Source organism: Mesocricetus auratus, unplaced genomic scaffold, assembly GCF_017639785.1.
Source record: "Mesocricetus auratus isolate SY011 unplaced genomic scaffold, BCM_Maur_2.0 Super-Scaffold_15014, whole genome shotgun sequence".
Taxonomy (NCBI): Eukaryota; Metazoa; Chordata; class Mammalia; order Rodentia; family Cricetidae; genus Mesocricetus; species Mesocricetus auratus.
The window spans coordinates 33,124,934-33,141,401 of record NW_024429186.1 but is presented as its reverse complement, the minus strand read 5'-3'; the positions used below and the strand labels follow the sequence as shown (position 1 = coordinate 33,141,401).

Here is a 16,468-nt window from a genome sequence, read left to right as displayed (position 1 = left end):
GTAATCTAAAGTACCCACCCATTCAGAAGGCAAGCCACTCTACATGGGAGACAAATAAGCCCAAAGAATGTATAAAAAGTTCTGTTCCAGGATGCCCGTGGCTCTCCATTTGAGGAGAACCCCATAGACAGTGCTAGCACATGAACTGTTTTCTGCAAAATCCCGGTGTCCTGTTTTTCTGTTCAGCAAGCCCACAACACAGTGAGTTCCCATGCTTTACTGAAGTTCCCACATATACCTGCCTATGTATGCATAAAGAGCCCAGCATAATGTTCGCCTAACACCTGCTGATTGAAAGGCTCTTTTTTTTTTTTTTTTTTTTTGGTTTTTACGAGACGGGGTTTCTCTGTATTGTTTTGGAGGCTGTTGGTCCAGCCAGGCCTCTAACTCACAGAGATCCCCCTGCCTCTGCCTCCCGAGTGCTGGGATTGAAGGCGAGCGCCACCACCGCCCGGCGATTGAAAGGCTCTTATCCGCACCCCTTAACGAGGCAGCCAGCCAGCATTCTACGTTTTACAAGACAGCTGGACTTTTCCAGGGCTGGGGAAGACAAACCCACAAATGTCCACGATTTCAGCGCCTCCTCCACTTACTGAGTGCCCAGGCCGTCTTCCACTCCTGCAGCATCTTCCGCAGCACTGCCAGCTCCCAAGTCACATCCTCCTTCAGGGGTTCAACCTTCTTCTTCACTCTTCTAGGCTTGTCAGACGTGTCCTCCTCACCCACCTGCAGCAGAAGGCTCTTGACCGGGGTGGGCAACGCAACCCAACGCTGAACTCCTTTCTTGAGCTTATGAGCTGTGCAATGAAGAGGCGGGTCTCACCTGACTGCCTGACTATGGAACCCCGGGGACTTGGACAAGCTTGCAAGTGCTATACATAGTGTGGGGCTTTGAATAAGAATGTCTCCCTGGGCGATGGTGGCACACACCTTTAATCCCAGCACTCGGGAGGCAGAGGCAGGCGGATCTCTGAGTTTGAGGCCAGCCTGGTCTACAGAGCAAGTTCCAGGGCAACCTCCAAAGCAATACAGAGAAATCCTGTCTCGATAAAACAAACAAACAAAAAAGCATTTTTCTATTAATAAGAATGTCTCCCAGGGGCTGGAGAGATGGCCCAGTGGTTAAGAGCACAGGCTACTCTTCCCAGCATCCACATGGTGGCTCACAGCCATCTGTAGTGAGATCTGGTGCCCTCTTCTGGCGTGCAGACATACATGCTGGCAGAACAGTGTGTACCATAATAAATAAATAAATCTTAAAAAAAAATAAAAAGGAGCACTGACTGCTCTTCCAGAGGACCAACACATTTCTTCTGCAGCTGCCTGTTCTCCTACCACCCACATGGCAACTCATAACTGATAACTGTCTGAAACTCCAGTTCTGGGGGGTCTGGCACCCTCACACATACATGCAGGTAAAACAGCAATGCACATAAAATTAAAAAAAAATAAAAAAGAACATCTCCTATAAGCACATATATTTGAATGACAGTATTTGAAAGGATTAGAAGGATCAGGAGGTCTGACCTTGTTAGAGTAGGTGTGGCCTTGTTGGAAGCCTGTCACTGGGGGTGGATTTTGAGGTTTCAAAAGCTCAAATTAGGCCACTTCTTTTCAATCTGTGGACCATAATGTAGCCTTCAGCTACTGTACTGGCACTATGCATGTGGCCATGCTCCCTGCCATGATGGGAATGTAATGGACTAAGCTTCTGAAACTGTGAGCAAGCCCCTAATTAAACATTTTCTTTCATAAGAGTAGTCTTGGTCATGGTGTCTCTCCATAACATAGAACAGGGACTAATACGCCTAGCTACATGCTCAACCCCAGAGAACCCAGCTGAACAGCGACAGTACAAAGACTTACAAGGATTAGAGAGATAGTCTCTTAGAAGATGGGTACATTTTGTTTTAGAAGGTCAGCTTTGTCTTACCAAATGAAGAATGTTATACATAAAAAAATAAGAGCTGGGGGAATAACTCAGTGGGTGAAGCACTTGCAGTGCAAATAAGAGGACGGGATTTGAATCTCCAGCACCCAACTATAAGGTGGGCAGGTGTGTCAGCCTGCCTGGAATTCATATCTCCAAAACCAACCAGGCTAGCCAGACTAGCTGTACCAGTGATATCCGGGGTCAACCTAGAGGCCCTGGCTCAGTGGGTAAGATGGAGAGGAACTGAAGAAGACTTCCGACATTAGCTTCAGGCTTCCTCACACGTGCCTACTCTTGGGTACTGACAGATACATGTACACACACCACCACACACAAACATACCAAGAAAAATGAAAAAAAAATCAAAGAAAGACCCTGGAGCCTGAGGTAAGGATGGGTTGAGTATGAGTGGACCACAGGGTATAGCCAGCCCAGGGACATGGGGGAGGGGAAGCGCGGAGAGTAGTTACAGTAAACCATGTACTCACACGTAAGTAATATCAGATTCCAACTGGACGTAAGTTCCACCATCTTGCAATATTTGCAATGTTACGAGACCATTTTTAGATGCTAGGAAGGGAGTGCCCTTGTTGCTGGTGGTGTCTGTGACTTTAAAGAAACCACCCCATGGCTAGCTTTCCGATCATGGTCCTTACGTGTTTCAGGAACAGGCTGGAAACTCCACTTTTCTGGGCTTTCAGGGAAGATCCGAGATAGGTGCTTGTCGTACCGATTGAGGTTTTCCAAGACAATTTGGTCATTCTTCCCACCAATCTGGTGAACAATCTTCACTCCGTCTATGAAGATAGATACAATGGATGACCAGACCCTCCCTTTCCTCTAATATAAGCCCTTGGGACATTGTCAAAGAACAGTTGTTGCTTAGAAAATGTCACAGCCAGTAGTAGCGTCATAGGGAAGCCTTATAAAGTCCCAGGCGAACCAAAGATAGTGTTTTCCATTGGTAAAACAGAAACTAATTTTTTTCAGATGTATTGGCTGTATTAAATAAAATAAAAATAGAATTATTAAGTATATACACAGTAGTGTAAGTGCAAGGGGCAGACATAGCAGTTTCCAATTGGAGTTTGCAATGGAAAACCCAGGTAACAAAGCTTCTCAGGTCTGCTAGAGGCGTCTCCATGGTTACCTCCTTCCTACCTGTAGGTGTACATAGTCTCTCACACACCCAACACAATTTAGAAAAGATTACAGAACCACAAAAATAGCCCAAATATGGCATTTTGGCATTTTTAACTTCTTAGAGTACAGCTAAAATATAAGCCATAAAATGTTCAAGTCACTTGAGGCAGTCAAAGAAATTCTTTATGGTTTTGGAAGGCCGGTAAAGTCCTGACAGATTACTCCCAAAGGACCCTGTCAAAAAGCCTTTAGAGAATCCTGTCATTGAAACACCCAGACCATTACAAACGTTCCTCTGCAAGGCAGAACCCGGGGCTCTCCTGCCTAGGCTGGGAGGTCTGGATGTCAGGGTGGCTCCAAGGGCTCCAGATCAGTGGCCGTCACTCTGCATGCTCTTACACAAGGCTCTTGCAGCGCGAGCATGAGCTACCGCCTGTCCGACCATCTTATCTTACCACAAAGGAAAATGTTTAACAGTCTCAGACCAGAGTGGGGGTGGGGTGGGGGCCTGGGAGTGGGGTGGGGAGGGTGGAGGTGGGGAGAAACTAAATATCCAAAGCAAAAACATTCAGATTTAGAAAAGACAGTTCAAAGCTGGTGGCTTCACGGGTAAAACCTGACGGACTGGATTAGTAGCTTTTTTAAAAAGCAAGCCAAAATGTGGAGAAGGTCAGGGAACATCGGCTTGTGCATGGGGGTGATTTCTGCTAAGTGAGTTTAGTTCTTGCTGCATCCAGAAACTGATTTCTAAGCAGTGCTAGACACTAAAGAAGGGGCATTTAATTAACCCCACCAGCTATGAATCCCTTAGGATAGTTTTGTTAAGATCGCTAAGGAGACCCAGCCAACAGCAAGACGGAGCTGGTGAAGAAGCAGCCTGGAACATGCAATCCCAGGTCATGTTCTGCAAGGTCTGGGGCGGAAAGGTTAGCTCAGTGGGGGAAGGGTGGTAGCAGACAGTCATCGAGACACGTGCTAAGCATCCGGCAGCTCTGGGGATGCTTTCCTGTCTACTACCCAGAAAGTGTGTAGTTTTTTTTTTTTTTTTGGTTTTTCGAGACAGGGTCTCTCTGTATTGTTTTGGAGGCTGTCCTGGAACTCACTCTGTAGACCAGGCTGGCCTCGAACTCACAGAGATCCGCCTGCCTCTGCCTCCTGAGTGCTGGGATTAAAGGCGTGTGCCACCACCGCCCGGCTGAAAGTGTGTTCTTGTTGACATTGATTTACAAGTTAGTATCATAGTCAGGTTGTGTGGAGGGGGTATGTAACCTGCTGATGGGTACTAAGAGGGAATCAAGCCAGTGTTTAAGCAAATCTGCCTGACTACAAAGCCTGTTTGTTTTTTAAAACATAGTAGGCCAGTGGGGGTGGAGAGGATATCTAAGAGTGAGCAAAGGATAGACAGAAGATTAGGGTGCTCCTAAAGTCAGCTCTGCCTCATGTCACAAGCCCATATTCCACTCCCTCCTTAGTAAGATGGGGAGATAGAGAGGCAGACAAAAGAAGTGACTGCTCCCCGGTAGATAACCCTGCCACAAATCCCGCACTAGCACTGGGAGATGCACCCAGAGATTTGTTTCCACGCATGACTATTCTGGTCCCATGATGCCCTCACTTCCTTAGCCCGTACCCCCACCCCAGAGCCCGGAACCATTACCAAAGTAAATCTCCTGCTCGAAGATGTTTTCTGTAGAGTAAGCATACTCTCCAGCTCTGGGGTTCACCTGCCGGAAGGGATTCAGAATTGGAGGCTGGTAGTTTCTCCTTTCTTCTGCGATATCCTCGGCCGTCTTGTTGTTGCCAGGCAGAATTTCAACTGTCTGTTCTTGTGGGGAGTAGCCAGGTAACCTTGACAGCCATGGTGAGAAACAGGGGAAAGTGGGAAGAGTGAAAGATGTCCCCCTTCCCATTAGGTCCATGACTCCCTGTAGCCCCCTTAAGCTCTCCTCCTCACAGAAGCATCGGAGCACCTGTGCCTAATGACCAGCGTTCTCTCTCGGGCGCAGTCTGAGCTGGAGACTCTAGAGTCTGTCTTCAGCCACCCTCTCCCCTCCACTGATGAAGCCACGCCCCCTGCAGTCACGGCAGACACTCTGCAAGAGCCCTGTGCTTCCCGCTAACTCTTTCCACTTCCTGTTCAACTCTTCCCACTTCCTGCTCAACTCTTCCCACTTCCTGCTCAACTCTTTCCACTTCTCTTTTCCTTTTCTTTTTTAAGTGTATAGTGACAACATTGAGAAAGGGCCCTGCTATGTAGCTCAGGCAAGACTAGAATTTAGTATGTAGCCACGGCTGGCCTCAAAGTTGTGATCTTCCTGTTTGTCTCCCAAGTGCTGGGATTACAGACACGTGCCACCATGCCCAGTCTGCAGTCCATTCTTAACACTGGTTCCCTCAGAAGGTGCGTGAATCAGAGGTAAGTGGATCTCTGTGAGTTCGAGACCAGCCTGGTCTACAAGGGCTAGTTCCAGGACAGGCTCCAAAGCCACAGAGAAACCCTGTCTCGAAAAACCAAAACCAAACCAAACCAAAACAAAACAAAAAACAAAAAAAGGTGCATGGATTTGGGGAAGGAAAATTGTCTTCTCTGCTACCTCGACAAATCTGTGTAGGTATTTACTGTCTGTTCAGTAGGTCGACACATCTGATATTTTATATTATATTCCCAGCACTCCATAGACTCTGAAATATCAGCATCAATGAAAGAAAATCAACTCATATTTGTTCAATAACTAACTAACTCACTAACTAGCTAACTAACTACATTTCCACTTATTTTTAGTTCCCTTTTGGATGGCAGGGAGATTGTATTAGCTCTTGTCTCCACTCTCTCTGGGAATGAAAAAGAAGCCATCTGAGGAATGTGGGGTCCTCTTCTCTTGGATTGCTTGTTTCTCTGCCCTGAGTCTGCTTGTGTTTGGTGTCAGCGAGTCTTATTCAAGTGGAGGAAACTAAACTCAGTGTCACGAGCCCTCTGCCCTTCTCACTGTCAACCTGCATATATAACTCTAGGAGCTCTACTGAGCGGGGCGTCAGCCCGGGAGCTCAGCTACTGGAACCCTTTGAGACAGTGCCTCTGAGCAGGGTGCGAGCTTGTCCTTCAGCGATATCTGGCAGTGTCTGAGGCATGCTTGGTGGCAGCTGAGAGCGGTAACTGCGGAGTCATCCTTGGTAGCAACAGAGAAGTGTTCCTGGTTTCTAGTGGCTGAAGACCAGAGACACTGCTAGCACCCTGCACAGCACAGGCAGCTGCTTATGATAGAACAGTGTCCTCCCCAGAATGTCTAGGCGCCTAGCAACCTCACTTCCAGGAGATCTCAGAAAGCGGGTGGTGGTGGAGAACAGGAGGCTGACGGGAAAGTGTATTCTGAAGTGTGGGCTCGGGTATAGCCAGGGGCAGCGTGCTTGCCCAGCCAATGCAAGGGGTGGGCTTGATTGCCAGCAGCTGGGAAAGCACGATGATATCAAATAAGGAGCCTATGTATGGGGAGCTCCTGAGGTGGAACCATGGACTTCACTAGGCCCACATAACTCGGCCAACCTGTAGAAAACCGGAAGCAGCATCTCCGGCTTCTTTATTTCCTTGGGGGGCACGGTGACACGTTCGCCCTCAAACTCTGCTGTTTCTTCTTCCTCCAGCTTTTTGAGGAGGTCCAGGTCACTGGCTGAAGTGAGCTCATCCCGAATGTGGCTCCAGTCGTACTGCTGGCGCAGGAAGCTCTGCCACTTGTTGGGCGACTGCCCAGGCCTCGGTGGACGCTTGCTCTGGATCCATCGCGCGGTGCGCTTGTCCAGCTTCTCCAGCACGAAGGCTTCCCAGCTCCGGGCCTCCTTCTCACCGGGTGGAAGCCAGGTTTCCCTTTCCTCCAGACTGTCATCGGTAGAGGGGGACAGGTCTGGTATATCTGATTTCAAGGGGGGACAGTGAGAGTGTGGGGTAGATGCTTTCTGGTCCGAATCTCTGGGCTTTGGTTTTTTCTGCTTCTTTTTAGAACCCACAGGGCTTTGTGTCTTTGCAGAATGGGGGGTGTCCCCTGCCAAGAGCTCTGAGGTCCGCAGAGCTTTGGTGTAGGCAGGTTTCTCGGTGTGGGCCTCCCGGGCCTGCACAGGTGGGATGATGTCATCCGTGTTGTAGACGTGCTCAAAACTGTACTGACTGAAAGGCATGCTGGGCAGTCCCCGCTGCCACCTCACGTCCTGAGAGAAGGAGAGGTCGGCAGCCGCCTTTTTCAAATACTGGTTCTTGACACGCTCGCAGTGCTGTGGCCTGCAGGGGAAGACAGGTGGCACTCTGGAGACCGAGGTGCACCCCACCTTGTCCGTGGGTTTTGTGTAGAGGAAGGTCATGCCCCATCCCAGCCGAGGAGGCCATGGCTCAGGGCACCGGACGGAGGAAGCCCTCTTCTTTTTGTGCTTGGTCATGTTGCGCTTCAAATCTTCCTATCCACACTGCTGGTTCACAAGCAGGGCCTGCAGGCAACCAAGAAAGGGACAGTGAATACTCCACTTTAGGAGGAATCGGAAGCCCATAGTGGAGTAAGGAAGTCCTGGGAGTTTAGAGAACAAAAAAGAAAAACAGTGCAACATTCTAAATAGCTCCCCGCCCCGACTCCCCGGTAAGATTTCATTTATTTAGTATGCAGTATCTGCCTGCATGTCTGCCTGCAGGCCAGAAGAGGGCACCAGATCTCATTACAGATGACTGGGACTTAGCGCTCAGGATCTCTGAAAGAACAACCGCTGAGCCATCTCACAAGCCCTTCTAATTGCTTAATTGTAACTTTGCTTCAGATTCTCACATTTGTCTACAAAGTTCGGAACTGTGTAGCCTTATGATCGATCATAGCTTTTCAACAGTACCCCACATTTCCAATTCTTTTTAATTCAAACATTTCCATCTCTCTGTTTAGACCACTTGTAAGGAGCTGGGCACAGCTGTGCACACCGGGTGTTGTCCCAGCTACTAGGACGCATGGCTGCGGCAGCAGAGTGAGCTTAGGAGTTCCAGGCTAGACCCCACCCTTAAGAGAGCAAGGAGTGGGGGATGCCTTTTTGTCCTGCTTAAGCTGGCTGGATCGCCTAGCTGTTCTCTGGGCGTTCCTGTCTCCCCCTCCCTCCCCACAGTCCAGCTTCCTCCCATGTCCTCTACATGAAATGACTTGTCATCTATACTTGACATAACCTGACCTACTCTTTTAGGTTCAGCTCAATGCCAACCTGCCAACCTCTTTTTTGACCAGGCTACTTTGTCATACTGGATGTTATAAATCAAGTATCGCTTATGCCACCCTGGCCATGGGCCAAGCTCCGTCCCGTCGTCGCTCAGCAGCAGATCCCGCCGCTCCCAGGGACAAGCACCTCTGTCACTGCCATTGTTCCTGAGTTGTCCCAGGGAGCCTTTGCTCTGCAGCATGTCACAACACGCTTTCTGTCCCCAGGGCTGTCTTCTAGCAAGGAGACTTGACCCTTTGAGGGTCATTTGTCAGGGCCATTTTATCCAAAATGTTTGCTTATGGGTCAGAACGGGCAACTTCCTTCAAATTAAATCACACAGGATTGTTTTTATATCCCGCTAGGATTTTATTTTCATGAAAACATTAGTTTGTTTCATTTCTTCACAGCCACGACAAGGCCAACATGGCCACAAGGGCATTTGGTATTTAAATAGTTGGACCAGAAAAACTAAGGCAAAGATAAAGGCTGGTCACAAGGAGATCTTTCTCATAAGACAGTGCCTGCTCTGGCTGGTTGAAAATTAACTGTTGGGTGAAACTGATACACGTGTTCTTCACATTGTCACACATTAGTGTGGATCTTGCTCCTATTTTGGCCCTGAGCATTTTATCTTTTTTTTTTTTTTTTTTTTGGTTTTTTGAGACAGGGTTTCTCTGTGGCTTTGGAGGCTGTCCTGGAACTCGCTCTTGTAGACCAGGCTGGCCTCGAACTCACAGAGATCTTCCTGCCTCTGCCTCCCAAGTGCTGGGATTAAAGGCGTGCGCCACCAACGCCCTGAGCATTTTATCTTTTATTACAGTTATGTAATTTATTTTATTGGGGGGCTACATATGCCCAGGTACATGGAGGTTAAGTTGGGTAATGTGGGACCCAAGGTCGTCAATCTTGGAGGCCACTGAACTATCTCACCAACTTAAACAATGGAAGAGGATGGGTTTCCCTCCCACCCATGTGGACTGACTGAGGGTGTTCCCAGACATGCCCTTAAACCTGTATCATTAGGAATTCTGTAGCAGTGTAGTCACAAAGGACACCACATTGTCACCGGTTGTCATCCATTCTCAAAGAATAGCCAGTATCTGACATGATGGCTGCCTGAGAAGGACAGAGATACATGTTAGGTCTATTTCTATAGCTCCAGTCTGCATGCTCAGGCACTTTCTCTGTCTGTCTGTCTGTCTGTCTGTCTGCCTGCCTGTCTGCTTGCCTGCCTGCCTGCCTCCCTGTCTACCTGCCTGCCTCCACCCTGTATTGTACAGAGAATTGATAAGCCAAGCTGTGCTGTGACCTTCAGCTCTTCCTACACACAGCTTCTAGACGGTCCTACCGAATGCCTGCCCTTTGGCATGTAGGCTAGCCAGACTAAAAACCTGTAAAAGTCAGGGATTTCCAACCAGGGACAAAGCATTCAAACACATGAGCCTAGGGGTTATTCTCATTCAAACCACCACAGCTTCCTTTCCCAAACAAACCTTCCACTCTAACTGGCCACCTTCTGTTATAACAGGTGGTTATAACATGGGGTTATGGCCACTTTCTGTTATGCTCTTTGCCTGTAAGAGAGGTTTCTCATGATTCTGGAGAAGAATGTAGGTGTCCAGTGGGAAGGGAGAAAGGCTGTGAGCAGTTATTGTGTTGGATTCTTGCTTCTCATTCAGTGAGAGGGTTCAACTGCAGACTGAGGACTCCTCTGTTCTTGTGTTGAATGTTTTCTGTTTTCCATCTTGTTTCAATCATAAGGGAAGCCTGATTAGTGGGGAGATCAGAAACAAGGAACCCCAGGCTCTTAACCTGGCTTATTCCAAACTGCCTCTCTGACTTCTCTTCAAAATTTCCTCCCCTCTCCCTTCTGAGCCTCTGACTTCCATCTCTCACCAGGATTCACATAGCTACCCAGCCTTCTACAAGGAGATTTAATTGATCAGAACTGCAAAGACTGTGGAGAGTTTGGGGTGTTGCAGGTCCAGAGACTAATTACAATTTCCCTAGAGCTATCTTTAGCTCCCTCAATAGTCATTCCTTTCCTCCTCTATGTCTAAGATCACATCCTGTGACTCCTGGGAGAAACCTTGTGAAATGTATTCATTTAACAGACTACTAGCTTTCACTAACCTAACAGTTAAGTGTCATCAGATAACGCTGCTATAACCTACCTATCTTATGTTTACATAAATATATTTGAAAAGTGTCTGGATTTATGATCTTTTTTTTCTACAAAACCATCATGAAATTGTTATCTTATTGGAACATGGTATTTGGAGGAACCATGCTCACTAATATTTGACTTCAGAATAAACTACCTCTTTTATTCCTTTGAGATGAGAACTATCTGTTTCATTAATAATGCTGTAAAGACAGTCGAAGGCCTGTTGGTGTCGAAGGCCTTTATCCCAGCCCTTGGGAAGTAGAGGTAGGCGGATCTCTGTGAGTTTGAGGTCAGCCTGGTCTATAAAGAGAGTTCTAGGACAGGCAGGGCTACACAGAGAAACCCTGACTCAAAAAACTGAAACCAAACCAAACAACAAAAACAAACAAAATCCCCCCCCCCAAAACCTCCAAAGCAATAACAACAACAAAACCAGTCTGCTCTTGTGCCTTCCTCTTTGAGTCCAAACTCCAGCCCCAGAAAGATGAGGCCTAAGGTCGCTGGTCTGGTAACCGACTGGATGCTCTCTCCCCAGGCGGCTGACGCGGGGGGAAGACTTCAGATCCTGCTAACGCTGCAGTGGTTTACCTTCCAAATGGCATAGTGTCGCCCAGTACAGTCTTAAAGAGAAGCAAGGTTCTGAGTCGTAAACCTTCCTTGGTTCTTAGGTTCCAAAGCCGCTTAGCTGTTTACATTGGTCACCAGGCAATGGGTCTTCAGAATCCATTCACAGAAGCAGTGGGCTGGGTTGGGGGATTTTCAAGTACTCATCAAACTTCCTTCTTTGTAAACTGAACTTTGAGAAACTGTTTCCTAGTTACTCTTTGCCAAAAACTCAAAAACCCAAAAGCCCAAAACACACCCTCTAAGTCTATAGAGCTTCATATGTCTTCTCCCGGGCCTCACTCCAGGAGGTCTTACATCCTGCTGAGAAAGAGCCAACCACAGAACAGAACTCCTGGCATTCTCCAGAGTACCTGGCATGTTAAGAGTTTGGTGATGCCTGCTGGGCATTGGTGGTGCACTCCTTTAATCCCAGCACTCGGGAGGCAGAGGCAGGCGGATCTCTGTGAGTTTGAGGTCAGCCTGGTCTACAGAGCGAGTTCCAGGACAGCTTCCAAAACAATACAGAGAAACCCTGTCTTGAAAAACCAAAAAAAGAAAAAAGAAAAGAAAAGTTTGGTGACGCCTGACCAGCGCAGTGTGAGATCCTTTGAAACTAGATAAGAAGCTTTGCTTGGGAAAGTTCTTGAGTAGTTGTCCTGGTCTCCTTTTCTATAACTGTGATAAAACTCTGAGCAAAACTAACTAGAGGAGGAAAGGGTTTATTGGGCGTTCATTCCCGGATTACAGTCCTTCCATTACTAATGGATGTCAGGGCAGGAACCTGGAAGCAAGAACCACGGGGGAACCTGGCTTGCTTTCTTTCCTTCTGCTCATATTCAGCCAACTTCTTTTTTAAAAATTTATTTTGTTTTTATGTGTCTGGGTGTTTGCCTGCATGTATGTCTCAGATCCTCTGGAGCAGTGAGCTGCCATATGGGTGTGGGAATCGAACCCAGATTCTTTAGAAGAACAGCCGGTGCTCTTAATCACTGAGCTAAGGCTCCACTCCCGGGCCAGTTTTCTTATAAAATGTAGGACAATCTGCCCAGGGTAGAACCGGCCCCAGTGGGCTGGGGCCTTCCACATCAGGCCAATATGATGCAGGCAGTTCCTCACCCAATTCCCTGTTCCAAGGTGTTTCTAGTTTGGGACAAAAGGACAAAAACCAACACAGTACTCTTCTTGGGAACAGACACAAATACAGCTTATACAGTTTCTGGTTTTTGTAACAACAAAGATGTGCAATTATCATTGTTATTAAGGTTCAAGGCCTTGGAAGAAAAAGCTCATCTTTGATTGAAATGATAGCTTATGAAACAGTTGGGAAATGTGTAAAGTCCACGATGAGTAGGAAATATTTGCCTAGAGGGCCAACATGAGAGCACAGTGTATTGGATTAACTATGACATAATTCGGCTATTTTTACTCCAGTATGGAATCTAGGTAAAGGGTCATGAGATACGAGACATGAAATTCACTGGACATGGGACTTACATGTAGGCTAAGCACGTGCAGACAGCGCAAAACAAAACATCGTGGTGCACACTTTTGAAAGAGCAGTTCTAAGATTAGTAACAAGTGTCCACTTCTCCACAACGTGATGAAACTCAATTGCAATCTTATAGTCTTGAGTCTGCAACCTTAGGAATTTGGCGACTGGAGGTCTCCTTGGGTGAGAGGACTTTTAAGAGCGAGCCTTAGTCCAGTCCACTCTTCATGGGGCAAAGAGCACCTGCAAAACAGTACGCACAGGCGCCTCAGTCAAAGTCTGTCACTACTTTCGCTTTTGTTGCTTTGCAGGCTCTGAGCTCTCCTACTCAGCAGGCCCAGTGGGCTTAGACTGCAAGCAGCCAGCCGGCCGCTAGAGGATCTCTAACTCTACCCCAAGAAACCGAGGACCGAAGTGAGGAAGCAAAATGGTGGCCTTGTCTCTCGCTGTCCTGCGAACAAGCAGGTTATGCCAATGGGGCTGGAAGAATCGGGCGTGGCTGTCTCTGCCGTTCGGTCCGGGAGGCTGGGCCACTTGGGCCCCTGCGCGGACAAATGCGACGCTGAGCCTGGAACCCGCGGGCCGCAGCTGCTGGGACGAGCCGTTGAGCATCGCCGTGCACGGCCTGGCCCCCGAGCAGCCCGTCACGCTGCGCGCCGCCCTGCGAGACGAGAAAGGCGCGCTCTTCCGCGCCCACGCGCGCTACCGCGCCGACGCCCGCGGCGACCTGGACCTGGCGCGCGCGCCCGCGCTGGGCGGCAGCTTCTCCGGGATCGAGCCCATGGGGCTGCTCTGGGCCTTGGAGCCCGAACGGCCCTTCTGGCGCCTGATCAAGCGTGACGTGCAGACGCCCTTCGTGGTGGAGCTGGAGGTGCTGGACGGCCACGAGCCCGACGGCGGGCGGCTGCTGGCGCGGGCGGTGCACGAGCGTCACTTCATGGCCCCCGGGGTGCGGCGCGTGCCCGTGCGCGAGGGCAGTGTGCGCGCCACGCTCTTCCTGCCTCCAGGTGAGCGGCTCTCCACCTTCCCTTTGCTCAAAGTTCCTCTGTGTTTTTAAATGAAGAAAAAGGAGTCCGAGGGAAGGAGACTGGACCCGAATTGAAGGGTCTTGTCATGATGCTGCTGTTTCGCGGAAGCTGCTCCTTCAATTCCACTGCTAAGATAAAGGGCATCATAAGGAGAGAGACTCCTAATAATAAAGTTCGTAGTGTTATACCCACCTACCCACCCATCCTCAATTTTCTTTTAAAATTTCTTCTGTTTTTCCTTGTGGTGGTGTGCCTAATTTTTCAATATTTTAATCTTTTCTTGGTTTTTAGCTGTATGTGGAGGTTCCAGCAAATCAGGTGGGAGAATCAGCGGGACTCCAAAGCACTGATGGTGAAGCAATCAGCTCCAGGAGAGACCTTTTAGTGTACCACTGAGATAAACTTCACAAGACTGGGCTGAGGGCACTGGGTCTCATTCCCGGCACAGGGCATGGTGGCCCAGGGCTGTAATCCCAGCACTTACATGTCAAGGCAGGATATCCACAAGCTCTAAGTAATTTTGGCAACATAGCAATACTGGGTGATGCTTGGGTCTTTGACAGCCAGCCTCAAAACAAACAAACAAAGAAAAAATGGCAAAGTAGGCAAAACCAACGAAGTATTTAGATGCCACTTGTGAGAGGATGCGGAGAAGTGCCCACAAATCCATGGAACCGAAAGGGCTTCTGTCGCCTCAGTGCTATTCTGTTCCTGAGCAGGTGTCTGCGGGGACTTGCTGGGTTACCGTTTAAGTTGGGCAAGTGGGAGACAAGCCTCCTTATACAAATGGAAAAACATCAAGGAGGTGAAATAGTGCAGAGTGAAAACGCAGCCGTTTGGAGTCTATGTCCACTCACTTAGGAAGTATTTGACATTCTTCTACCCATAGGGCCTCTGTTTTGATTTATTTGCCAGGTGAAGGACTATAGGTTCATTGGCAGTCTGTGGAGATTATGAATGAAGTTGTTACACATGCTTGCACAGAAGTTTGTGTGTGAACCAAAAATTTCATTAGTGGGATAACTAAGTCAAGTGGTAAAAATAGGTTTGATTTTGTTTTTCCAAGATAGGGTTTCTCTGTGTAGCCTTGACTGTTCTGGACCTTGCTCTGTATAGATAAGGCTGGCCTTGAACTTACAGAGATCCTCCTGTTTCTGCCTCAACCACCCACTGCCTTCTACAGGTACATGGTTTCACATTACACCAGCATCGTGGGATGATGGTTCTGGCTGGCTGCACTGGCAGTTGGCACGATCAATTTCTGATCAGAGAGGATAGTGGTATTTGTGAATTTGAAATTAAATTTAGTATGCCACACATGCTAGATAGCAGTCTACCCCTAGCCCTTAGTGTATTTCTAATGTTAAAAGTAACATATGCTCTTTGTAAGTCTGTGGATTTCAGTCTTAGATATAGAGGGGAATGTGGGTAGAGAAGAAAGTGGGGGATTATCCTAGGCCACTCTGGATGCTTGGAGACAGGAGTTCCTTCAGCCTCCTTGTGGTCAGTAGAAAACATGCTCATCCCAGATTAAACAACAAATGCCCATTAATTCCACTGCAAACACATCTTAGTAATATTTAGTTCTGTTTCTTCCCCAGAACCTGGGCCCTATCCCGGGATCGTGGACCTTTTTGGAGTTGGAGGTGGCCTTCTGGAGTACCGAGCTAGTCTGCTGGCTGGGAAGGGCTTTGCTGTCATGGCTCTGGCTTATTATAACTACGATGACCTCCCCAAGGGCATGGAGACCATGCGCATAGAGTACTTTGAAGAAGCCGTGAACTACCTGCTCAGCCACCCTGAGGTTAGATCTCCCTCATTTCATTGGCTCCTGTCATGTCTCCTCATCAGGTGCTTGGTTCACAAGTGAGGAATGATGACAGCCTCTCTGTCTACTTCACAAAGAGCTCAAGGCCATTGGAGATTTCTAGGTTTGATACAAGGAAAGGGAAAGAAACAGGTAGGGCCACCGCCAGCCAGTGCTCCTTAAATGATGTGCTCAGCAGCCCTCTCCTGCCTGTGTCCCTGTGTCCCCGGGTTCCTAGGAGGCATAGGGTGAACTTGACAGGCAACAGCAGGAGACCAGGGCTCTGAGCTTTGCAGATCCAGCCCAGCACAGGCTGAGGTGGGAATCCTGCTTGTTTTATAATTTTATAACCAGAACTTAAGTGACCGGCAGCGTTGGCGCGCTCAGAGAAGCGGAGCTGCGTCTGGAGAAAGTTTGAGAATAGATCTTGTCCATTTCCAGCCCCACGACTTTGTCACTTCTGCTCTGTCTACTCCTTTGATAACCAGATATCATTTAAAAAAGTTATTGACATTGTGTGTGTGCACAAGAACCATGCTCATGACAGAGGCCAGAGGCCACCTTTGTGGGGTCAGTTGTCTCTTTTCACTTTTGTGTGTGTTCTGAGAATCAAACTTGGGTCATCAGGCTTGTGCAGCAAGAGCTCTACCCAATGAACCACCTCACCAGCCCTGATTTTACCAATTTCTAATTCTCAGACTTTGGGACCCCTGTTTCTTTTTTTAATGAACAGGGTAATTACCACATCACTTAATGGTCAGCCAAAGAGCCATTTGCTTAAAGGCAGAGGACGCTGGCATTCAGGGCAGGGGCAGTCGTTGTGCGACAGCACCAACCCAAACCACCCAGAAGGCACCGAGTAGGGATGAAAGAAAGGGAGCACAACAGACATCTTCCCACAGGTTTTCAGGGAACCAGGGTGCAGAACAAAGTCATAGCTAGTGTGGCCCGGGACACAGGGCTGTGAGGGAATAGAAGAGGCTCAGAGCAGGGAGGACCTGGGGACCAGCAGAGAGAAGTCGAAAGAGGGGAGGCAGGAAGTAAGTGTGGGAGGCCAACCCTGGAGCAAGATCATGGACAG

General features: G+C 48.4%; 2 protein-coding genes across 2 annotated transcripts in view; one reads left to right on the top strand and one right to left on the bottom strand.

The window, feature by feature from the left end:
- The window catches only part of Heatr4 (HEAT repeat containing 4), a 35,869-nt gene extending 23,219 nt beyond the window's left edge, over nucleotides 1-12,650 (bottom strand). The window contains exons 1-5 of the mRNA XM_005072807.4: nucleotides 12,558-12,650; nucleotides 6,618-7,546; nucleotides 4,734-4,924; nucleotides 2,590-2,730; nucleotides 594-797 (exon numbers count right to left, since the gene is read on the bottom strand). Coding sequence (XP_005072864.4) covers nucleotides 594-797; nucleotides 2,590-2,730; nucleotides 4,734-4,924; nucleotides 6,618-7,498 — 1,417 coding nt within the window. The 5' untranslated portion in view covers nucleotides 7,499-7,546; nucleotides 12,558-12,650. The remainder of the gene's footprint in view (nucleotides 1-593; nucleotides 798-2,589; nucleotides 2,731-4,733; nucleotides 4,925-6,617; nucleotides 7,547-12,557) is intronic.
- A 329-nt stretch (nucleotides 12,651-12,979) lies between these two features.
- Nucleotides 12,980-16,468, top strand: part of LOC101843592 (acyl-coenzyme A thioesterase 1) — a 20,508-nt gene continuing 17,019 nt past the window's right edge. Inside the window, exons 1-2 of the mRNA XM_040742782.1 lie at nucleotides 12,980-13,559; nucleotides 15,182-15,384. Coding sequence (XP_040598716.1) covers nucleotides 12,980-13,559; nucleotides 15,182-15,384 — 783 coding nt within the window. The remainder of the gene's footprint in view (nucleotides 13,560-15,181; nucleotides 15,385-16,468) is intronic.